The 25,471-nt window shown below is 43.1% G+C and overlaps 1 protein-coding gene across 8 annotated transcripts in view; it reads left to right on the forward strand.

Annotated features, from left to right (window-relative positions):
• Window positions 1-598: 598 nt before the first annotated feature.
• The window catches only part of EHBP1 (EH domain binding protein 1), a 229,358-nt gene continuing 204,485 nt past the window's right edge, over window positions 599-25,471 (forward strand). For all 8 annotated transcript variants that reach the window (XM_076334976.1, XM_076334977.1, XM_076334979.1 and 5 more), the window contains exons 1-2: window positions 599-857; window positions 1,951-2,361. In XM_076334976.1, the coding sequence (XP_076191091.1) occupies window positions 2,258-2,361 (104 nt within the window). In that variant the 5' untranslated portion in view covers window positions 599-857; window positions 1,951-2,257. The remainder of the gene's footprint in view (window positions 858-1,950; window positions 2,362-25,471) is intronic.

Raw genomic sequence — 25,471 nt, forward strand, 5'->3', positions numbered from 1 at the left:
GCGTCTGGGGCTCCTTCCGCGGCTCCCCCCCGCCCCGCCCCGCCCTGTCCCGTCCCTCCATCGGGCCGCGCCGCCGCTCCTCCTCCCGGCCCTGCAGCGGCCCTTCCCGGCGCCGCGCCCGCCGCTCCCCAGCCCTCGGACGGCGGCGGGTCCTGGGGGCTGCTGCCCGCCGCCGCGGGACCACACCCCTCCCCTGACAGCCCGCTCCTCGCGCCACGCCCACCCCGCGGCTTTAGGAAGCGCTGCCGCCAATCGCCGGACGCTTTTGTACTGACGGGCGGCCGCGCTCACCTATCGAGAAGCTCCTCCTTACAAGGAACCCCGCCTCCTCAGGAACGTCGACCAATCAGAAAGAAGATTGAGATGGGGGCGGGAGAAGAGGGCCTGCGAGCTCCGTCTTCCCTCACTACCTCCGCCTCTCCGTTGCGCGAGGATTGCCCCTTTCGCCTGTAGGTGATTGACACGGGGCGGCAGCCAATGGGCTGCGGAGGGCACGCGGCGGGGCCAATGGCGCGGCGGGTGCGGGCTGCGCCGGGCGGCGGAGGCGGGGGGAGCGGCGGGCTGGGGTGAGGCGAGGCGAGGCGAGGCGAGGCGAGGCGCAGCGCCGGCAAGAGTGCGATGGTGGTGGCGTGAGGCGCGGCGGGACCCGGGCTGGCTGCCCGGCCGGCGGGGCGAGGGGAAGCGGCGTGTGTCCGGTGCTCGCCATGAGGCTACAGGAGGACGGGGACAGCCGCAGGGCGCTACCGCCGGCGGGGCTGTCGCAGTAATGGGCAGCGGCAGCGCTGCCTCTCACCTGCCGTGTGGTGCCAGCGCCCGCGCCCGCCCGGCGGGGACCGCCCGTGAGGAGCCGGGGGCAGGTGAGTGCCGCGGCACGGAGGGAGCCGCCCACGCTGCCCCGCATCTCTTCCCCTCCCGCTCCCCGAGCCGCCTGTTCCCCCCCTCCCCCTTGCTCCCCGCCGTTGGCGTTTTAATTTTTAAACCCCAGCGGCTCCTGGCCAACGGCTGCGGGGGGGCGGGGGGCGCTGCTCCGGCGGGCTGGAGCTGAGGTGACAGGGGCTGGTGAGGCGGAGCGGGGCGCTCCTCGCCCGTGGGGACGGCCCCCTCCAGGGGTGCATTCCTGGACGCCAGGTTGCCTCCTTGCCAGCTTTGATGCCATTCTACCCTGCCTTCTCGCCAGGTGCGGCCACCTCTTGCTTCCCCATATTCCTAATTAAGAGGCGTTTTAGTCCGTACCCAGCAGAGATGCTGCTTTCCTTTGGAGGGAGAAGACCCATCTGGGTTTCTCCTCTCCCTTTTCACCTCCCCGATGAGCATTTCTCAGTTCAGGATGGAGAGGCATTTCCATTTCAATATGATGCAGCGAGGAAGATGGGGAATCCTGGGCAGCTAGGGCTCGGGAAATGCCCCTTCCTCTTTCATCCTCCTCCTCACTCTGGCAAAGGCATTTAAGTAGTAACACTCCCTTGCTGGTTTCCTGGCTGTTCCTTCTCCTTGGAAAGAGAAATGCGAGCCGGAGGTGTGTGTGTGAGAGGAAACAACTGTTACACCTTTTGTCATCAAGACAAAGAACTTGTCTTCATCTCCCTGTGTCCCTCCCTCTGGGTGCATATTGGCAGCACCTCAGCCACTTTGCATTGCTTACCGGAGATGCTTCATAAGGATACGGTGTGGCCCTGACCTGCCCTTTTTTGTTGTTGTTGCCAATTATGATGGTGCTGATAAAAGGACATGTTGATATGTTTCCAAACAGACTTGCTGTTTGCATTCCTGAAATTGCTGCAGCATTCTTACTTATTTATTTAATTGGAGGGGGGGATGACAACAGGAAGAGGGTATGTTTTTGTGGTTTATTGTAGTTGTTTGAAAGGTATGAGATCACGTGCAATTGCAGCACTGTAGTATGGAGTATATCAACCAATGCTCTTTCCCCCTGTCTTATTTGTCTTCCAGTCCTGCAGTCTCCACATCATCTACTGCGTGAGGAATGATGATTCCATGAGAGAACTTCCTTTCAGTTACCTGCCTGCTCCTATTGCATGCTGCTCCTGGCCAGTGATGAGCCATTCAGCTAGACTGGGATTTACCATGAAGAAGGGAGAGGCAGAATATGAATTGTAGACATCCCATCAAGTTCCTTGTGCGCTGTTTTTACTGTGTCTGTATATAAATCTGCTAGTATCGAGCACGCACACACTCTTAAAACTAAGTTGCTTAGAACAGTTGCTACTGTGTAAGAGGACTGGTATTTCTCACCATCATGGCTTCAGTTTGGAAAAGACTGCAGCGTGTTGGGAAACATGCATCCAAGTTCCAGTTTGTGGCCTCTTACCAGGAGTTGATGGTCGAGTGCACCAAAAAATGGTAAGAAGCAGCTCATGTTGTTGCACAAATGGTGGAGTAAGTTGCTGGTGCTGAAATAGGAAGGATGTTGCTCATTTTGTATTGTTTGGTGTGCGTGCATTGGTCTTGTCTGCCCATTGCAGAAGCAGCTGCGTGGGGTGCTTGTCTTTCTTGATGAGTGCTTGCTTTGCCTGCATACTTATCTTGGACCTGTTGGTTTTGTTCTGTACTCTGATTTTCTTAGCTGGCGTTGTTATCATGCAGAGGATGGTGCATTTATTAGCTCGGCATCTGTGACGTAGAGGTGTGGTTTTGGTTTTTGTGGTTTTTTTTTTTTTTTTTAAATATTTCCCGGGAGCTGTTTTCCAACTTCCAGCTCCACTCTTGGTGCTGAGTGTTATCTGCTGACACTGTCGTTAGCTGACTGAGGCATTTGAGATCAGTCCTGAAGATGGTGGTGTTTTAATCTGGGGTGAATATGATGAAATGAAATACCCATTTCGATTTTGACTTTTTTGCCTGAAGATGTCTTGTGTCTCCTTCTTTTCCTTGTTCCTTTCCATCTTTTAATGGGAAGAGGCAAGAGACAGATCCTTGGGAATTGTCTTAAGGTATTTGTTTAGTCAGACAAGAATTTTGTGCAGTGGTGGTCCAGTTGGATGGCTTTGGAGCTGACTAGACAGCAGTTAACAGTTAATGGTATGGGTCTGGCGCATCTTCCTTCCTGTGCAAAATGAGCTTAGATAAATCTGCTAGGGAAGACTAGAAGCAGCTTTTAAATAGTCAGGCAAAGATCTCCATTATACAGATACCTAAGTGCTGTTTTCTATGTTTGGAATATTGAAGTTACTGACATAATTCTTCATGTTGGTGTGAGCCTGTAGCGTCAGGGGACGAAGAAAGTACTTTCCAGACCTCGTGGACTGAGATGTTTAAATTGTCTTGTAATAAACTGCAGCCTCCTTTCTAATAGTTGGCCTTTCTTCTTGTTGGCAAGTTTGGCACTTGCATTGGCTGCTTTCACTGGTTATGAGTAATTGCCTCTACAAATTTAAATTCTATCTCTTGGAATTGGAAATCTCTGTCAAATATGCTGGAAGGCTGCTCGCTGCTCTGTCTTAAAGGAACACTGTCAGGTTAAAAGTTTTTTTTTTAACAAGTTATCTTCTTGCCTAAAATGTTTTGAAAGATGATTAAGAAACGGGATCATTTTGGAAATTGAACTTGCTTTCACAGAATAAACTACAAATAAAACCATTTTAAAAGTTGAAAGAGGCTGTCGTGATTATCTCACGGGATCTACTGTCTAGTTCAGGCCAAAGAGTTTTCCACAGTAGTTTTGGTTTATTAGGTTTATTTCAGCAGTTGTGTTTATTGCTTTTTATATTTTGTTTGCATAAACTAGCCTGTTTTGGCTTTCATTTTCACTTTGATTCACTCCTTGCTTGAGAATTTGCAGAATGCTTCGGCACTAAAGTATGAATGCTGCAGGGGAATGTTCAGATTGGATCTGCAGCTAACTTTCACTTGATTTAAGAGAAAGTCGCACACAAAAGTTCTCTTGTGAACGATCTTGTTATTTTAGAAACAATTAGCTTATTGTTTAATCATAAACTAGAGCACCCACCTAGCAAAATGCCTGTGTGTGAAGTAGTGAAACAGCCTTTCAAAACCTCAGATACGCAACTAATTTTTAAAAACGGGTTGTCTTTCTGAACCTTCATTTTATGTTCTTGAATTTAAATATAGGCAAGATCAGTGCTTGTGTTGGTTATGATGAAGCAACAGTATGGTGGTAAAATGTGGATGAATTCTAGGAAAAATAACAGTAGAGGAAAAAACATCACTCACGCGGTCGTTTGATTGTAGGCTTTTCTATTCTGCTTCCTCTTGTATGGAGAACCTTAACAAAAGTGTTCTTTAAGCATTCAGGCTAAAATATGATACTTGTGCCGTAAGTGGAACTCCCTATATGAAACAAAAGGGTAAATATTTCTATGTTTTGAGAGCCTTCAACTAAGTCTTTCCTTAACTTTGGAGAAGATACAGTTTTGCACATACTGACAGAATCGCTGCTTTCTCCATTTCTAAAGCTTGTCTCTGAGTTTGGTCCATGTAAGAACAAAACAGAAGAAATGAACTCCATATGCTGTTCTTGCTGAAAGCACTTAATACACATTAAGTGTCAGTGCTGTAGTCTGTAGTTTGTTTGATTGAAATGTAGTAAGCAGTACGTTATTTTAATGTACTGGCATTTTAACAATGCTGTGTTTCTGGAGGAAAAGAATTCTCCATTCATATTTTAAAATAAATGACAATGCGGTCATAAACACACTTGAACTGAGATGTGTCTGTGAGCAAGGATTGTGCATGACCAAAACAGGCTGGGTGCCTGTCTGTGAACTGCTATCTTCTGTTAGGTTTACATTTGTCTAACTCTTCAGAAAATGACTTGTGTTTTAGAATATTTTTGTAACTGATTGTGTGTGGTTTGCAACGTTGGGTGTATTTCTGGTTGGCTTTAATACTTTTTGTCTCCTCTGGACTTGTATTGATTTGAATTTTTTTTAACTTAGTGTTCAAAATAGCTCCTGCTCTTTTTTCTGGAGTTATGCTAGCTGTGTGGGAAGTCGCTACCACTCTGGTGTTGCTGCTTCACTCTTTAAAAGGATTATCTCTAGGTACAGCAGCATTTGTCCAGCATAGGCTGAAACTCCCTTTCCTTGCTTTTTCTGCTCTCTATAATTTCTGATTCTTATCCCTACTAATGATTAAAGACAGCCACTCTCAGATGATTGCTTTTCATTGGTGGTGCATTTGGGGGGGACAGGTTGTGATGAAGTGTCCGGTGTGGTCACTGTTTCATTAGAAAAACCTTATTTTCAGGTTATTAACAGGACTGAGTTGCTTCTGTGGCATTCTGGCTGCTCCTGCTGACCCAGATCTAATTATTGTGGCTGCTCAGTACCTTTGAAAAATTGAGCAGTTGGTTGATTTAAAGCCTTTCATTAAAAATAAATAAATAAATGTAGTCTTGGTCTTTAATATGGATTAGTGACTGCTGCTACTGTGACAACATTGTGCTTTGCATTAATCATATAAGCAGTTGATTTTTTTGAAAGGCACTTGCTTGGCAGTGCTGGAGCATGTCCTCCTCCACTTACACTTGGAATAAGCTGGGGCAGCGCAGGATTTTCTAGCCAGCCTTGCCAATGAGCTGCAATCCTGGCCTGGAAGGACTATGCGTGGTAGGAGAGAGTTAATTTAGTCCTTCTCCTCAGTGAAGAGCCATTGAATAAAACCAGAAATCAGTCTCATGCATTTTGCTTGGGCTTCTACAAAGAAAAATTGTATTTGCTGCTCTGTGCTGTCGGAGCAAGTGTTGCGGTGTGGGAGAAGAGTGTGCTGGGCATCGGTGGCAGGTGTAATGCTGTGACTTGCACAGGGGACCCAGTTCAGTTGCCTGAACACTGGTGTCTAGCGCTGTTTGAGATGCCTTTGGGTTTCCTGCCAGTCCCAGCTGCCAGTTTGGAGAAGCCCAGATCTCCTGTTGATCCTGTGTCAAGCCTGCCATCCTGGCGTACATCTCTTGTGTACCCTGGGGCTTCTCAGCTGCTGGAGGCCTCTGTTCAGGCAACTGAGTCAAGGCTTGTCTGAAGCACAGGCTCAGCAGAGGAGCCTCATAGGAGGAAAATGCTCTTTTGGACCAGAGATCAGTTTCAGTACTTGGACCTGAAGCTGTGGTAGCTGTTTTACAGAGCTGCTGAAGCACCTAGTGCTGAACATGTGAGCTCTCTAGGAAGGCTTTTATGTTTCCTTATTTTTGTGTGATGTCTCACAAGTCAGGGACCCAACCAGGGGCTTCAAGTGTAGTATTGACTGGTTTCCACAGAGAATGGCCTCTTACAGAGTTGAGGTTGCCAAGTTCCTAATATGATGTCCATTGGATGCTTTTATGAGCGAGAAAGCTGCTCACCTGAATGTAGGTGCTAACTGCTTAAAAACTCTGGAAAAGAATAAGCATAAGAAGGCTTTTCTACAGGATTTGCCATTCAATAGTTGCTTTAGAGATAAAGAAATACGTTATTTTTTACAATGTTTGTAATACCTGTCATCTCCTATATGAACTGCTTTGCTTTTAAATCCTGCTTAAAAATACAGTGAGCCACGATGTTCTAAAAGGGTTAAACTTTTCTTGTATGCTGCCTTAACTGAAGACAGGCTTCATTTCCATGAGGCAAATCTCCTATTTTTGTATCAATTAGGTATGGTCTGAAGTAGGTTCTGTATTTTCAAATATACAACTTTCTCTTTTGGAAATGAAGTAATGCTTAAGCTTTTTTTCCCAAAAGGCTTCAGCCATCTGTTTTTCTCTTCTATTGTAGTTTCATAACTGGATGCTGCAGGAATTTTAAGATTTGGCATACACTGTGCATGGGAGAGAAATGAGCTTTTTGAGATTCCACGGTTCACACCAGTCTGCTTGCCTTCTGGTCGCTGCTTTCCAGCAAATCCTTCAGTACTGAACGCCACCGAAAGAACTGGAGTTAACTGGTTGCTGTAGAAATCCTTAGGGGTTGTCTGTACAGGGTCAGGCTGTCAGATTGCTCAGTTAATTTCCTTGCTTTGCATGGTTGTTAAGAGGGGATTTTGTGAGCACCTAAGTGCTTTTAATTATTAAGGATGATCGCATTAAAACGTGTGACAAAGAGATAACAGTTACAGGTCAATTCAGAATCTCTTTGGGTTAGTTTTGGTGTGAACCGTGCGTTTGTTGTGGGCTTGCTCTTGTGAGTGATCGGATTTGCATTTGCCTGTTAGCCATGTAGGTATACCGTAACAAGCATAGCTTCTGCAATGAAAGCGTCATGCAATTTCTCCTGCTTTTTAGCTTCTTTACTCATTCTCAATTAAATTATACTCTGTCCTCACACTCTTCATTGAGATCTCTGATTCTACACCAGATAATCACTATCTGCAAATGCGCTTCAGCATTTTCTTCTCCATCCTTTTCCAGTTTTGACTGAGGACTTTTTGAGGGCTTAAATTGTGTATCGAACTTATTCTTTCTGAATAATCACCACCAGCTGTCTTACAGGTCTGTCTTGTCCCTTTCTTCCTGCAGTCAATTAAAACACTTATTGTCTACACGGAAAAGCAGTTCTCCTCTGCCACCTTGCATCTCTCTCCTCTTTGTATCAGGAAGAAAATCCTTGATTTCACAAATTTAGATCTGCTCCTTTGGGCTCTCTGCTTGACTCCTTAACACCAGCTGCTTTCATTCCCTATCTTACCAAGCTAGCCTCCTGGCCCCTTCTGTAGCCCGATGTCTGTTCCATGGACCACAAGTTAGGGATTTCTCATCAAAATTGTTGGTTGCATATTGTGCAGTGAAGAGGTACAGGTTCAACAGGAGAGGTACGGGTGTATGTGAAATCTTTCTTGCTGCTGACTTTTTCAGATTGTCAGTGCTGTGTACTTATACCCATTTTCTATCTGCAGCAACTCTTTGAGAGTGTTTGAAACTCTGTGTCCAGTTCCTAAAAGACCTCATTGGTAGAAGCAGGCATGAAGTTTAGTATCTGTAAGGTAGAAAGATTTGGGTTTGTCATAAAGATTAGTTCTAAATTTTGTTTGTCTTTGAGAGACAGAATTCTTTCCAGCAATTCCTTGACATGGTTTACTGTCCTGGCAGTAACAAAAATAACTGTCTAAAGCGGAAAAGATTAGGTTATATTCACGTTGTAGACAAATCCATCTTAATGGTCTGTCATTCATTCATTTAAAGGGGTGAGGATGTCTCCTTGAATAAATAAAATATGCTAACTTACGTTGTAACACTGCTTTATTTTTTGAGAGAGAAACTGTGTGTGTGTAACTTCCTCACAGAGCTTTACAAATAAATAAAACCTGGCTCTGTTCCTGCAGACACTCTGTTGTACGCGTACAGTAAAGTACGTGTACTGTTCCTTTGAACCCAGTGGACTTGAGCTGGAATAAAGAATTTTTGCAGGATTGGATCCCTGTGAATTTCAGCTCTTTGTGTTATGACATTAAATAAAATGAAATATGACATTATGTAGGGCTCATCTGAGCCGAGTCTTCAGTCTCTTAGACTGCTCAGGCTGTATAGTGCCAGTCTGTTGCTTCAATTAGTTTTTAATTGGCTGGAGAGAGCTGAAGTCCCTTTCACAGTTTAGTGTGAATAAGGAGAAGAGGAAGAGGCTGGTAAGGTTGACTAAATCTGAGGAAACTCTTCTTATAAAACAAACCTTTCAGTTACCGCAGTAAAAGCATTCTGCTTGGGTGGCTTTCTGAGAATACGGGGGTGGGGGGGTTGTTTGTTTACTTCTGAAAGCTTTCCCAGTTTACTCTGAGGGGAGTGTGTGAAGTGTGTGTTTGTTTCCTTGCCCCCCCCCCCCCTCCTTTTACTCCTTGGGGTAGAAGCTGGCCCTGGCAGGCTGTTTGCTACCTTGCTGTGGGACACTCCTGAGCTGCCCTCTGCACCAAGTCTGTTCTGCGTGTCCTGGAGTGGACTCTGAAACACAGGAACTATGCAGCTGAACTTTTGTTCCTTATTTTAAGATATGCACATAGCAATAGGGTAAATAAAGCCGTCCTTGTTTCCTTCCTCTTGTTGTCTTTATTTGAAAAATGTATTTCTGCAGCATACAGTTTATGTAAGTGCATCGGAGCCTCTCAGCTGGGAAGCTGTATGTTTTTGCAGTTGAGGTGTAGGGTGGTTGTGGCTTTTGGCACCTGGAAGGGCGTTGCAGGGACTTGGGAACTGGTGGTTAAGCATGAGCTAAAATTAGCAGAAACATAACTAACATTGCTGTTGTCTAAGGCTCTGACTCATGATGCTTTCTGGATTCAAGAGTGGAGCTGAGATGTCACTGTCCCTTAGCAGTAGTCTTCCTCTGGTTTCCTCTGCCCTGAAGCAGAGGTAGGATGACAGTAAGACTGCCTGGTGTGTTAGTGTTAACTGCCATCGATTTCAGTTCAGATTTGTAAGGTGAGTGTGAACTGCAGCCGTTGAGGAGCGTATGCACCTCCCTTATGATGCCCTGATGCAGTGGGGAGGAAAACCTGCCAGAGGGGTGAGATGAGCCACAGCTGCGGGCAAGAGCATCTTAAAGTGCTTCGGCTAAATCACCCAGATCCTGAGTCAGTGCCCTGTGCTGTCACTGTAGGGCTTCCAAATGCACAAGCCTTTGGGATGAATCGGAAGTGCAGGCCCTTCTGAACTATAGTTTCCAGGTGCCTGCAAACCTGTAAAGATGAGCAGTACAGAAGTAATTCTCATTTGCCTGTTGAGGTTCTTTTTGTAGTGGAGAGTCATTATTGGGTTTTTCTTTTATTTCTGTTTTATTATTATTTAAGGAGAGTTTCTTGAGAATTAATCCAAAGCTATGGCCAGGCTCTGCAGCTGCTTAACTGTCTGCAGCTGCTGAACTGCGATCTCTGTGGCTCTGTGTATTTATTTTAGCACAAACTGGTTTTGGGTTTTATTTCATGTGCACACTCAGTCTCCTGCAGTCATTCTGTGGGCTTTGTTTTGGGTGAGCTGCTGTATCAGAGCCTAACAGCACACTAGCAGATCTGATCTTTCTTTTCTAATAGATCTGTTTTGAAAAATGACTTTGGTGCTGACCAAACATCACAAGGCAAACTAATTTCTAGTTCCAGGGACAACTGAATTAAAACAATCAGGGGTGTTTTAAGACTCTATCATATCACATCAGTTTTGACTCCCATATTACCATAGCCCACATGACTACCACCCGTTTCCTTGGTGCCATCTCAGCAAATACCTGTGATGACTAGTCACCCTCCATGTTCGCTCCCTCCTCTTTCTTTACCCGAGAAGTAATGTTTGCTTCCTTGCTGCTGTCCGATGGGTCAGAGTTGTCTGGGGCTGCCGGATGGGTAGCACTGGCTGTTGCAGTGGGAGATGTATGTTTTGATGGGTGTGCAGCTTTGCTGGGAGCATATATTCATCTCCACCTGTTGGGACAAGCCCCATCACTTTTCTTGTAGGCCAGGCAGACCAAAGACATTCCCTAAGTCAGCTCTGGGCTTTCCATTGGATACGTTGCTGCCTGATGCCCCAAGATGATAGCTGTCTTGAACTTTCTTCAGGGCTAATACTAATGAGCTGATGCCCGTGCTTTTAAATTCAGTGTCATAAACTGACTTTCCCTTCTCAGCTGTGCCTGGGAAGAGTATTTGCATAGCCAGTACTGTTAATATCAAAAGCCATATTAAACGATGTAATTGGAGAATCTGGACCATTGAATACAGTTGGCAGTACATTGTATGCTGCCACTCAGCATGCACTGTGAACTTCCTTTACTGTCAGTGACTGCTCATTAAGTAAACTCTGAATCCCTTTGTTTATGGCAGTACATAAGAGGAGATTTAAAAGAACAGAAAAGCACTGTCAAAACAGCTTAATTCTCTTTTCCAGCAAAGATCTAACTCAGCAGCCTGTAAATTTCCAAACCAACCTGTTGCTGATTTATCTGTGGTTTATTAGCAGAGGACTTAACCTTGACAGCCCCTGGTAACACCTGACATGATTATAGCTCTGCAGTCACAGCTCAAGCCATGTCGGCAGGTGGGCGAGTTTGTTTGGCTGTTCTTAACTGCTTGGCTGTATTTTTCTTCTGGTTGTACCTACTGTCTCTTGGAAAGCTGATTTAGTGGTTTGTCTCTTCCTGTAGGTAACCTGAGCAGTAGTTGTATAAACCTGTGCAAAACTTTCAAGAGAACAAGATTTTTGAACTCCTTTTTCTCTTCAAATGCAGATCTTAACTGGATAGAGTACTTGGAATAAGTGTCTCTTACGTCGAGCGAGTGAATATTCATGAAAGTTCCCCTTGCATTCCTTTATCTTTGACGTGTAAGAAAATTTTAAGAATGGGAAAGTCCTGACCCATTTTTCAGCACTTCCTCTCATACCACAAAAAGCAAAAGAATCTAGCGCAGTTCTGCTTGGTTTTGAGGCATATTTGGGATGGTTCCTGTCTACTGTTAACACTTTTTAAAAAGATCTTTTTTTAAAATACCTGTGAGAATGGTGTTTTCACCCTCCTTTTTTTGGGATTTGTGCATGTAGAAAAGGGAATTTGGGGTTGTAGGCTTTGCTCTTGGTTTTTCATTTTCTTTTTAAAATTTACTTTCCTCCCTTTAGATGGCTGTTCTGAGCTCCAGTGTCTGCATACCCTTTCAGAATACCAGGACACAGACAATCTTAAAACAGTAAAGGAATTATTTTCTTTCCCGTGGATTCTTTTTTTCATATAGTAAATGGGATTTGATTTTTTTTTTTCATTCTGAACTGAAAGATGACCAAGAGTAATCTTAACACCCTGAAATTCTCATAGTGGCTGATCTAATAGTGGGATTTTTTGACAGAGGATTGAGAAAGCGTGTGATCACCCATACTGCTAGAATTCTAAGCATCTAGTGCTTGAGACATGATGCCTCCTTTAGTCCATGGCTGTAAGACTGTCCAGTAAAGGCGGGGGGCGGAAGGCAACTCTTCTTTCCTGCCCCAACGCTTTTCCTCCCTCTTTCCTGGGGTAAATGCTACGCCAGCTGAAAGCTAGCAGCAGTGTAACAGGGGAGTGCCAGAATATGGTAATATAGAGAGCTTGGTAAAGGATGGTGCGAGGGGAATGCCCCTGACACATCTGCTATCTGTGGGCCTGTGGCAGCCTACTCTGCCATGCTGCCTCGTCAAAGTGTCATACCTCTATGGCAACACTGCTGTCTCTGCTGTCCTTTTTCTAGAGAGCTAGGACAGCTCTTTTCCTGCGCACACAACACTGCTGTGGTTGATGGGGCCGTGCTGTCAGTGGTTATAACAAGTTAGCTTGCTGTGTTGTTGTTTTTGAACCTTGGGCTTCTCCCTTATTTTTAACGTTGCTTCATAGGGAAAAAGTTCTTATGTGATGTTAAAATGTGTCTGAATTGTCCGTCTGGCCAGCAAATTCAGCGTTGCATTGGAAAGTTTCAGCAGACAATTTCAACCAAAGCTTATGGGGGTGGAAACCTCCAGCTATTATTTCCATGGGTTTTGTAATAAAGGGCTTCTGGATAGAAGAGAGGAGTCTTGGTCAGACCCTGTGGCTGCAGGTAAAAAGCCAGTAACTCTACCCTTTATGAGACGCTGGAGAATCTGCAAGGGCGAAAGCTGCTGGCAGCCCGACCCCTTTCCCTCTGCCTGGAACTACGGGTTTGTTTCAGTTTGTGCTTCCATGCGGCCCTTTGTGCGAGTGTATTTTTGGAGCAGGGAGCTGCTAGATATGTTTCTGTGTTTCTCCGCTACCCATCTGTTACTGTAGATGCCTCCTGCTCTAGCTGCCTCAGGAAAGGCTGTATTGCAAAGGAAGATGGCAGTAAAAACAGGCGTTACCTGTGCTTTCGGTTTGTGGGTTACCCAGTCCTGGTGCTTTGTATTCATCTTACCCATCATCGGTAACTTCAGTACTGCTGATAGCGTGGCTAATGTTGATGTAGTACCACTGCAGATGACAGTGCAGTCCCTTGTCTCCTTTCCTCTTGCTGTACCAGGAAACAGGAATATAGAAATTTTTGCCTATAGGTTCAGTCTTGTTGTCTGGAGTGGACCCTAATAAAGTATTTACAATGCACCAAGTCCGCTTCCTTCTGGAAAAAAAAATGCTGATTTCAGTAAATAAATTTATTTCAGACAAATTTATTCTTAGGGAAGCAGAGCATGTACTGTAGGGGGAAAAATAATACTACTACTTTTAGCAACAGCTGGTAAAAGGAGGGTGCTTGCTTGATTAGCAATTAATGATAAAGTCAACAAACTGCAATTTAAAAAAAGAAAATAATCTTGAGCTACTCTTGACTATAGGAAGACTGCAATTTACCCTAACTTGTTTATGTCCACCTCATTGTGAGAACTGTCAGTATCTCTTATGGTTGACAAAACCCCATTAAGGCCCAGAGAAGCAGAAACCTGCTGCCTCGTTAGCCTCACAGAGCGAGTTTCCTGCCTTCCTCTTCCTTCTGTGCTGTGCCATAGGTGGGCACAGAGGAGGCTTGGTTAGGTTTGCCTCAGGTTGTCTTCTACAGGGTTTGTTTCTTCTTTGCTGCCCAAGGAAGCCTTTAAAAAAATGGTTGGTCTTGCAGCTTTTTACATGGAGTATTTGCTTGTTGCATTTCAGCATTGCTCAGGGATGGGCAGGACCGGTGGTAAGGTGAGCTGACGGGGAAGCAGGGAGAGCGAGGAGCAGAAGGTGAGGCTTTTCTCCCTGTTTGAATGTCTTCTGGTCTGCCAGTATGGGATATACAAGGCAGATCCTGCTGGGCTCGGAGATACAAAAACAGTGACCTAAATATGAGCAACCCATGTGTGAAGCAAAAATAATTATTTTGGAGAACAGCTGCGGAGCTTTCTTGTAGTTCTGCCGATGTCATCTCTTTGGTTAGCACGTGTTTTATTGATGGGGTCTTAACTTCTTCTTATACTGAACATCCCTCCCAGCAAAAGAGAAGTTAAAAGCGGTGGGGAGATGTTTCTGGAAGCTGGTAGCACATGACAGAAGTCTGTCATCTGTGCATAGTATGTACAAATATATAGTTCAAGATGCAGTGTGTGTATATGAAACCAATGTACGTTGTTGAACCATCTTAAGAGGAGGGAAAGCCTGGATGCTGATGATGAGTAGCAGAAGGGGTGGCTACTTTGTCCCTAAGTAAGGGACAAATCTTGTCCACCCTTGGTTACTCTGGGAGGCTCCCAGATATGCTGTGGGGCACATGGGCTGAGCAGGGCCAGAAATCTCACTTTCCTTACAACCTCAAGCCATCTCGCTGGTAAACTAAGTAGCTTTGAAATAGTGAAGTATTTCACGTTACTGAAATGCTCAACATTGTAGTAAACCCCAGGCCTTTATTCTCCTATTGCATACAATTCCTTTCAGCTTTTTGTAATCAGTAATCAGATTTTTGTGTTTTATTCAGACAGATGTTTGCTGGCTCAGGCCATGTAAAATTCTTATGACAAAATGTACCCACTTTAAAATGGGAACTTACTGTGTCACACTGAGCTTTCAGACTTGATTTTGCTGAACAAGCAATATGCACATATGTATACTTGGACCTCATCTATATGCAGCAGCTCCACTGTTTTACTGTGCCTTTGCAATCCATGTCATACAGCACCTATTCTTCCCTTATAGGCAGGAGGCAGCAGTACAGAAATACATTATCTAGAGACATTTTCATGGAAATAGCTGCACAGTCAGTTTAAGCACTTCTGTAGTAAAATAAAGTGCTTTTGTATTTCTGATCGTATCAGAACAACTATTCCAGTTTGGAGTAGCTTTTCTAATTGAAGTAGTTTTGCTATGACAAAAACTGTCCTGAGCAAGCCTTGATTATTGAAAATGTTGTTGTGTCTCTGAGTCACTGCGATAGTAACAGTCATACTGTTAAAGAAGAAATCTAAATTTAAAATGTTTCAGGGATTCTTTTTGTGCTGAATGAAAACAAACTGCATTATTTAAATATTTCTACCTTTAAGACACAGGTAGAAAAAGTGTGGCTATTAATATCACATGATGTTAAAAAAAAAATTCTGAGGGCATTTGAAAGGGGTCTGTTCTGTTATTACATTTTCTATTCAAAGGAAGATTTATAGCTTTGTAAATAAAACTGCAGTGTGTGTCTGGCCTTCCTCGATGTAACTTTACTCAGTTCAAATTAATGTCCTGACCTCTTCAACCTGGCACATCTTTATATTGTCACTGTGTTTTATTTTCTTCACTGGATCTGTGTAAGTTGTTTTCCATATTGGTGTCACATGCCAGTTTCCAGGTGGTTGATGTGAAAAGGGTAGGAATAATGCAGCATACACAGAAAGAGTACTGATACGCTCTTACCGTTTGGTGCATTTATACATAGTTACAGGAGGATAAGAACTTATTTACAGTTTGGGCTTTTTGAGTTGATTATTGTATGAAAGCATGATTTCTCTCTTTATTTGAACCTGGGAAGCTGGTTCTGTACATGCGTGGCTGTGGGAGTTTAAATTTTTTTCTATCCCAAGGGTAAGTGTCCAGTCACAGCAAAGAAATCACACACGGTGTTCTCTCTCTCGCTACCCAGATGTAGCCAGAAGCTGCAGAGTAGGGTTTTCTGAGTACTGAAAGTAGAAGAGCTTGCGAGGCTATATAGGTTTTCAGTTACTAAAAGTAGTAGTAAGTTATTTTTGTTCCTTACATAAATAATTCTGTGTCAGTCAGTTTAGCACCTTCATTTGTTCAGAGCAGACTTGATAAATTCTGTGCAGTTTTTTCTATGTAAGTGTTTTGGATTTGGAGGGGGAAATAAAGTCCTTTTTGCTTCTCCTTCTACTAGGGAGTGTGGTCTAGTGGTAGAAACAACAGAAGTCAGAAAATCCTGGTTCCACACCAGGCTTTCTTTCAACTTCCCTTGTAACTGTAGAAAAGTCATCTTTTCTATCACTCCCTAATTTGCATGCACAAATCATCTTCTGTCAGCTTTCCTACAGTTTTACATCCACAATTACTTATAAGTAGGATTTATGTCTCCTGTTAAAGGTCAGAAGGTAGCAGCTCTCCATTCGGTGGTACTGGCGTGAAACAACTAAAAAGACACTTTGCTTTGCAGAAATAAATATCAAGTGCTGACAATTTCTCTGCGCAAAAATTCTGCAGCTGCACAGCTCCATTATTAATCCAGTCTTACAAGACTGCTGTGTGATGGAGAAAAATGATCCCCGTTTTATATCTCTGAAACTGAAATACAGAGAAATTGTGGAGAAGGTGCAAGAAAGCCTCTCTGTACTGATAGGAATTGTATGAGTGCACATTTATGGTAGCAAGATGCTGCGTAAGTGAGGAGGAAACTACAAGTTATACCCTACTAACTGGAGAAAAAAAAAAAAGAAAAAGAGAGGGGGCATTTTTCTAAGTATAAGTCATGTTAATAATGAGGTAATTTGCAAGTGTGTTTGGTCATATGGGGTCAGAGTGGAAACTGTTGCAGAACGTTGTATTGAGGTAGAGCAGGACCAGTGAAGCAGAGTACATGAGGAAAATGGGGAAGGTAATTCTGGAGGGAAAGTGACCAGTATGATCACTGATCTACAGTTACTGATGCAGGAGCTTAAGCAAGTGTTTTGTTGTGAGGAGGGGTTTTTGTTTGTTTTCTATTTATTTTCCTTTGAGTGATGTGTAATTAAGAGTATGTGTAATGGATAAATGCCAGATTGAGGGGAAGGAAGTAATTTGTACTAGGCTCTAAGTACATCCTTTCTGGATTGACGTTTCTAAAATATTTTATCCAATGGTGGCGATATATTAGAAAATGACAATAACCGTAAGGACCAAGCTCCTCTTCAGTAGAGGTGATGGATGCCTGAAGCATGTAATTGCACTTGAAAGGCTACATGTTGATGACTCCAGTGCGAAAAGTTCAGGGGACCTATGCTGTTTGTGTCAGCTTCACTTACAAATTGTTGTGACAGTCTGCCTGACAGTTCAAACCAAAGTGCTTTAAAAAAGGTGTTTATGTAGAAACTATAGCACTAAATGAAGGAAGAGAACTTGTTAAGCTCTGTGAAGACTTCTGGGAATAAAGCTGGTAGGATGGAGCTCAGTTACAACTCCAACAAAGCTGTGGATGCATAGCAGAATATAGGCTTATCATTACTGTGATATAATCAGAGCTGTTGGAATATTCTGGTTAAGCTTGTTGACTTCAATATATACGTACGCTGGCTGGATTGGAATTGCTGATCTCTTTTTTTTTTTTTTTTTTTTTTTTTTTTTTTTCTTCTTCCCCTCTACATTGCTGCAGAATTTGTTCTGTGATTTATTTTCTGCTTGGACTTCAGATGATAGCTTTTTCTTTCATATCACATCCACAAAATCAGTCCCAAAATCTAATGTTTGTGGAAGAGAGAATGTGACTATTGGGGGGGAAAATAACATTTTATTTCCTACCCTTTAAAAAATGCCGAGAATTCTATGCAGAATGTTTGTTGCTATTTTACTTGTTTGTTGCTCCAGGATATCTGTCCTGTGACTTACAGTGTAAGAAGAGATAGGATAGCATGTGAGATATTTGAAATATTTATGAGGCTAAACTGCAAGAACTGCTCTTGAGTTTGGTCAGAGACAGGCTAAACTCTTGACTCTGACTCTCTTGAGAGAAGCAAACCTCCATCACCCATTTCAGAATTGCCAGTCTGGTTTGTGGCTGATTCTTGAAGACCAGGATTGTACAGAAATCAAATACTTCAAAGCCAGAAGAAAAACATAGGTACCTGTTCTATCTCTGGCACTGTTATTTATGTGATGAAGCTGGCCACATGTCATCTTCGCCTTACGGATATTTTCTCTTTGATTGTTTGAATCTCTTTTCCCCCCTTTGGGTGTTTCAGCTGTAAGGTCCCTGGGCGCATGTGATCCCTATCCATGTCTTGAGAGGTAAGAGGGGGAAGGGAGAGTACAGCTGAGGAGAAGAGCTAGTCTGCATCCATCTTTAAATCCTGGGGTCCTTCAGACGTGGAGAGGTTCATTTATGATAGGTAAAGCGGGAAGTGTCTGATGCGAGAGCTTGTCTGCACTTTGGTCCTCCTGGCCCCAGTTTCTGCTCTGCCACCTTCTGCCATCCTGTTGCTGAGGGACATACTTCATTTGTGGGATGGCAGAGGGCTGTCAGCCCCTTGGGAATAAGGGCTGCACATGTTGGTCCGCTTGCCTCAGGGAAAGCTGGTGCTGTGTGCCTGCACATGCTGCTGGGGACGGGCCCCGTGTGTCAGATGTGGCTCGGACACTCTGGATTTACTGCGCATCTTTACGGAAGGGTCTTGCAGTTCGGAGGCTGGACATCGCGGAGGCAGTGTACTTGTAGGAGCTGTTGTGCTACCTGTGCGTGAGTGGCAGCGCATCATGTTCTAGCATACGCAGCTGCCACAGGGATTCCCGCCCTGCCCCTTTTGGGGAACTTAAAGGTTTCTTTGCTTTGTTCCAGCGGTGTGAGGTGACATTACAAAAGCCAAATGTCTGGCTCTGGTTTATACTTTGACTTCATAATTTTCTCCAAAACACTTATTTTCATTGGCTTTGAAGTTTGAGGGTTTCAATGACCCGAAGCATCTTTGAACGTTAACTGCATTGAAATGAATGAGTAAATTCACACCTCATTTGGTACTATATTGCTCGTCTGGCTGCAGAACAAACAAAACCAAACCCTGTATACGTTAAAACTGAGCGCTAACTTTTCAGCCAGAGCAGTGAGAAATAAGAGCCCTGACTCACCTGCAATGAAAGAGGTTAAAGACTTTAGTCTGCTAGGTCGCCTGTCTGCCTTCGTGCAGGTCAGGTCCAACTGAGAGCTGAGCACCGAGGACAGAAGTCGCACTTTCTCCGGCAGGCAGCGCTGGGGAAGAAAAGCCGTTGAGAAGGTGTCGGTACTGCATGGTAACAACGTGTTAAATGGGAAGAGCTAGATATGCCAGCGCTCACCTGTCAAAGCCCAAGAGACAAGGTTAAATTAACAGATCAAGCTGAGATAAGTGTTTTGTGTAAGGTCTTGTCTATGCTTAGAAACTGGAAAAGTTAAGGAGAGCTGACTTAAAGCATGAAGTGCATAAATAAAGCCATGCTGAACTCTCCTATGAATACACTCATTCAGAAGATTTGCTTTTTACGGTGGTAGCCTGGTGATCTTCATTTTCCTGAGTGTTCCTCCTTGGGCCTGCCCATCATTTTGAAGTGCTCGTACCACTGGAGTGTGGGCATGCACACGCATGTGCAGTGCTGGCCCTGCGAAGGCTGATGTTCCCTCTGAATGCTCCAGAAGTAAATATGTTAAAATTTTGCAGGCTTCAACTTTTGAGCCTTGTTTGTTTTAAAGATGAAAAGTGCGTTTTCTATCAAATACGCTGAAATATGTGGAAAATCTTATTTTGCAGAATCCAAGGAGTTTGTGTGCCCAAGCATCTCTATTGTCCATGTTGATGACGCTGCACATAACTGGTTTTCCCCCTCAGTGCTCTGTGTGAGCTCTGTGCAGCTAAAATTGATTCCCATTCACTTGATGGTTAGTTTACAGGGTGGATTTTATTCATTAGGCTTCTTTGACCCTAACTAGGCAAATGTATTAAAATGCCGATTTGAAATTTAATCATTTACAGTAACTTATCTTCATTTCATTTACTGTAATACCCTTCTAAAAGCTTGAAATCAGAATTTTTCTTCCTGTTTATCCTCATTTAGTGCCAGATCCTGCAACGCTTAATCTGGTAGGAGGTTTTGCCTTTCACTGTAAGGACACCATTCTTCACTTGGCCCAACTAGGTGTTGCAGTAAGTTTGAGAGGCTTTGTCTTTAAGTGGATGGCTCTCAGCACTTTGGAAGTTTAAGAGTGTATTTTGCTCCAGGAACCAACCTAGCCTCCCTTTTTATTCACCTTTCTGCTTCCAAGGAGAACTGCTTTTCACACCAGACACATTTGTGTTTACAGTTAAAAAAAAAATTTAAATTACAGTAAAATTGAAATCTAGGGTGAGGCAAAATTACTTAATCTTTTAAGATGTGTGCTCTATGGGATAGACGGGCTCTGTGTCTTTATCCCTTTGCCTCATTTAATGGTACAAGACTGAAATCCAGCCTGCAAGACATCAAATCCACTTAATAAAAAATCTGGACAGCATCCAGGAGTCTGTTCTTTACAACTGCCCTATGCTAAGATCCATCAGCTAACTAAAGTAGCCATCAGCCTAAAACACAATCAGGCATTTCACTATAGGATGGGGAGGGTATGGGTTCTGTCTCTTTTAAGTTGATATAAAGTACTAACTATGATAGCACAGGAAGAAGGGAGAGGGCAGCACGGTGGCCAACGTAGTGACCAGGTTTCTTCTCCAGTTACAAACTTGGTATGTGATGGGTAGCAAAAAGCTTCAACTTAAGACTGAAACAGTTGATACTGGTGGTATCTATACATCTTTGTTGGGAACATAAGCAAGGAAAGGGCAGTGTTCATTTTTAACAGCTTATATCTCAAAAAATTCTGAGGATGCAAATGACCTTTTATACCTTCAGGAGTACCTCTTGAATGTTAGTAACCAGCTTTTCAAAGGAGTATAGGCACAGCTCAGTGTACTGAAAAAAATACGTGAAGGACCACTACTCTTAGCTCCTGTAAGGATGCTGAGCCAAAGGGCTGACCTAGCTCTGAGGGCTCTGTTTATAGGAGTGTCTGACTTGAGTGAAAGCTAGATCAGGTTCTAACAGAAAAATGTCATATAGGAAGATTGTGTTTTTTATTTTTTTTAAATAAACAAACAAAAAAACCCTGGCTGGCTGGAAGATGCAATTTCTTTGTGCGTTTTCAGCATCAGCATGAATTCAGCTATACTGTAGGTTCTGTTTGCTTTTTTTAATCAAAACCCGTGCTTTAAAACAGTCATATTAGATATGCTATTAGTTTCCAGTTTAGCTGATCTTGAAATAATTAGTTACAATCTAGTTCAGATTGCTGTTGGGCATCTTACAAACAGCAGTTATTAGCAAAATCTATTTAGGTCCTTAGTTGTTGTTGGCTTTAGGTTTTTTTTGACCTTGAAATAAAAATGTTTCAATTGTATCTGCAAATTAGGAAGTTTGGTAGTTTCAGAATACTTTCCAATTTTTAAAAGCTGTAAGATCCATTTTTTTAAAAAATTTTTTTTTTTACATTTCAAAATAGAAATAGAGATCTTCCAGTCAGGAAATTTTTTTGCTTTTTTGTTTTGTTTACCATATCCAGCCCCTAGTGTAGAGGCTTTGCTTGGTCTCTTGAGTATCCATGAGTTAACATGCATTTTTTTTCTTAGCCAGTACTTACTGCTGGGTATGAGCCAGGGGTGTGACTTCAAGGGCATTAATTAAAAGGCTCGGTCAGTTTAACTTCCTAAAAATGATAACACACTTTTAGACTTTGGATGTACGATTCTAGGGGAAGAATTGGTGATAAATAAATAGAAATAAACAGTGTTGCTTTTGAGATTGACTTCTGTAATCAGAAGTGTTAACTTCTGTTTCAGGAGGCAGCTTGGAAGTGATGTAACAACTTAATTAAACAGATTGAGCAGGAAGAGGAGGAGTTGTTCTAAATTAGCAGTCTTTGCAACAGTTATTTAGCTGTAAATACTGATCAAATAATTTTACTTCTTATGGCCATACCTCCATCTTAAAGCAGCTCTCGAAAGGCCACCAACATGAAATGGGGCATCTCATGGGAAATGATAGTGGCAGTTTCTAATGGCCTATGCTAGTTCCTTTGAAACCACATGCAAAAATTCTGTAACTCTGGTAATTAATGTTTTAATTTCTTAACATGCAAGAAAATCATAGCTTTAATTTTGAAAACTATCCACGTAGAGCTTACTGCTGCAAAATTTATCACGTTGGCTTATTTTAATTTTTTACATTTTGAAGGTCTCATTAAGCTTGGAGAGGATGAGGTCTGTAGAGGCTTTGGGGCTTTTTGTTTTGCTTACTGCGCAAGTGTGTGACTTCGGTTGGGACCCAAGTTTAAATGCAAGGTTCCCATGTTTCTCTGTGGTGTTTCGATGCTGTGGCTGCTTCAGAGATTTCCAGTAGCTGGTGCATTATCGCAGTTGGTAAAATCTTCTAGTTTTGTGCCTCTGAAGGGTGGCAGAAAGCTGTGTTACTTCTACCAGTGCCCCAGCTATTGAGAAGAGGAGGCGTGTTCCTCCTAGTAATGGGGCGCTTTGCTGAAAGCAGGCGATTCATAATCCTGTGGTTGGTCATACAGCAAAGGTGATGCCAGAATCAAAGCTGAGAAAGCAGTTCAAGATCTCATCTTTCAATGCCCTCCTTCCCTGAAAGTGAGTGCATACTTCTTGATACTGTATTTGTTATGGCTGTGACTGAGAGCACCTGACAGTATTTGCAAAGTCTGGTCTCCTGCATAGAGGTAGGGGAAAGGAGCTAGCACAGCATGTCACGTTTTCCCTTCCCCCTCCTCCCCCCCCCTTTTTTTCCCCCCTCTTTGTGATATTTAGAAAAGGGAAAGGAGGCTGCTGACAGATGAGGAACCTTTAATTGGACAGCTCATTGTGCATGGGCCAGGAGTGCCCATGTCTCAGAATACATGCAGATTAATTTAGGGCTCAGTTAAGTCATCGTTTAGAAAACTAAGTATGAGTTTGTATCATGCTAGCCCTTCCATGCTGCTCCCTGTATGGACACAGCAAACCATAGCTCTGCCCCTTTCCTTACTACGTACTTGTGTCGCACTACCCAGTGTTGGGCTACAATCTTCTTTGGAGTGCAAATCAAGAGTTTGCAGTGTCTTTATAGCTTCAAGTATATATTCAGGCTTGTCAGACTTAAAAGCATTGAAGAGGCAGACTACTGTGTGTCTTAGCACTCATTTGCTCTTTGTAGATATCAGCCTTTTTAATTAAAAACAGTAATTACTGTATAAGTATCTCAGTCCCGTAATCTGGGCACCTGAGGTAGGTGATAGGAACTTTCTCTTCAGACAAACCCTACAAGCTTGTACCATTCTGTACTTGCTGCCCACTCAGAAACTTTTAGCATGTTCACAACTTCTGTGCATCTTCAAATGATAGAAGTTGCTTTGTGTAATCCAAAACATGGCCTTAAGAAACAAAAACAAACAAGAAAACCCTGTTGCTGTTGGTTTGGAAGGGAGCTTTGAAAGATGCACGGCGCCAGATTCACCTACTCCTGCCCACACTGAACTGTAATTCCTTCAGGATGAGTCCACGGACTGCAAGGAGAGGAAGAGGATAGAGGCATTAACACACTGTTGCTTCTGCGACTTGCTTTGTCCAAGTCCTAACGTGGACATTGGAATCCCTGTGGAACAGCATGTTGCAGCCTGTGGCTCATGAATCTAAACCTTCGTTCTTGTATCAGTGTGTGAATATGAAACTTGCCCAGGCAGTAAGAACAATGAAGATCATCCTCTTCTTTAATTGCTATGCAGAATCTCTCTTAAATCTGTTTTAGACAAATTAGAGGAAGAAGATTCTATTGTGAATAGTTCAGTTTTCTCGCACTGTGGTTTTGGTGAAAGATGCACACTTTTCTTCTGTTCTGCAGGAACTGCACAAAATTTTCCTCTACTGTTTTCAAATTGAAAAACAGAAGGGCCTTCTGTTCAAATGTTATTTGGAAAAAAAAAATGTGCAAAATAGAGTAGGATCTGTTTTGTAATGCGGTCTGATTAAAATTGACAATGGTGTGCCGAGAAGCATCTTGCATATTTTTAGTACAGAAATATATTGTTTAATGTGGGCACTTGTTTTTGATGGGTTGAAGCTACGTTTCAGGCAGCATTTGTCAGTCAGTTTTATTTTAGTTATGCTTTTTGCACTTTTTATTGTGAGAATACATCTGACATTTACACTTGTAGTGCTTCAAAATGAGAAGGGATAACACACAATAGTTTAAAGTAGCCTCAGTAATGCACATACATTGCTGTATGGAGATATTATCTTTGGTCTGTAGGTAGAGGTATAGGTAGGTCATGGAGCATGACTAAAATCAAAGGGAGGGTTGATGCTGCTCAGTGTCCATCTTAAAATTTTCTGAAGGCTGTATAGTCAGCGAGAACAGGAGCTGGAATTTGAATTCAAAATTCCTGGTTTACTTGCTGAAGTTTCCTAAAACTGTGTTTCCCTGGTTCTTGTTACTAATCTGTTTTATTGTTTTACACCACAGTGAACATGGACATTCGTGAAGAGATGAGCAGATAACGCTGATCACTTGTGTCCGCTTGAGGAAGTGCAGATGTGGAGGCTGCGTGCACGAAGGTCTGCATTCAGCACTTGGGTTTCATAGCAGATAGATGGTCTAGCACTTCACCTTCTTAAACCAGCTTTCAAATGCACTGTTACGTACGAGGTGAAAATGAGTTTGATTTCTAACTAGTTTGTGTTTATTCACTTGGCAGTTGTCAGGCCCCAGCTCTGCAGGGAAGTCGATCAGAATAGCGAGTTCACCGCGGGTCAGGACTGGGCAGACTGCGCAAGCGGGCTTGCGTAGTGCCTGCTCTTGCCACACGTTGCTCAGGAGGAGCATCTTACCAACTCTAAACTGAAAGCTTTTTTTTTTTTAGAAACATTGATTCATTATTGTTAAAATGTAGAAGACTAAATATTCTGAAAAAAGAACATAGAAAGGAAAACCAGACATCTGAGAAAGATCTGACTCACGGTAGCCTCCTGTGAACTTTCCACTATAAAACAACATGCTCTGCTCTTTCCATTTAAGGTTTGTCTGAATGTCTCCATTAGCCTGTGCTCCTCCCTGCCAGTTAGCCTGAGCCCCCACTAGCCACGCACAAAAACCTGACCTGCATTTAGTGGGGTTTTAATGCTCTGAACTTACTTGACTGGGGAAGCTGGTTTTACAAGCAAGCTTTTAGGTGGCCTCAAGCAGCTCTTGTTTTCTGTAGGCATTGTTTGTTATAGAGTACTGGGAGGCTTTTCTAAGCTCAGCTGTGGTAGAATGTGTAGCGTGAACGTGTGGACTAAGCATTGCTGGAGTAAATGTCTGCCTAAGGGGAGTGTCTATGGTTGTAGGAGAGTGAGAGAAGAGATCCACTTGGTCCTTCTGGTGCAATACTCTTAATCCCTCCTTGGGACAAGCAAGGCTAAATTGGATCAGGCAAAGAAAGCTTCTACATGGAGGGCAGCTGGATGTGACATAAAATTCATGACTAGTCAAGGCATCCTCCTGTTACTGCCACAAGGACGTTAAAGAACGTACAAACTGACCCTAGTCTTCAGAAGTTATGTTCTGCAGTATAAAATTATGTTGCAAAAAGCTTTAAGAAAATATTTTGCTAGATAGTCCTGCCAAGTTTGTTTTGCTGAAGATTCTTTGCTGCAATAACTCCTTGAAAAATGAAGCTGAATCTGTCCTTGTCTCTTGTTCTGAAAAACAGATGGACTTGGGCTTTGTTTAATCCAGCTCATTCTGCAAACTTCATTTGTGTTTGGTTTAAGAAAACCAAGTCATCAGCAGTATGTACTACACATTCCACGCTCAGCCTCGCAAATAGACGCTGTGCA

Source organism: Aptenodytes patagonicus, chromosome 3, assembly GCF_965638725.1.
Source record: "Aptenodytes patagonicus chromosome 3, bAptPat1.pri.cur, whole genome shotgun sequence".
In the NCBI taxonomy this organism is placed as follows: domain Eukaryota; kingdom Metazoa; phylum Chordata; class Aves; order Sphenisciformes; family Spheniscidae; genus Aptenodytes; species Aptenodytes patagonicus.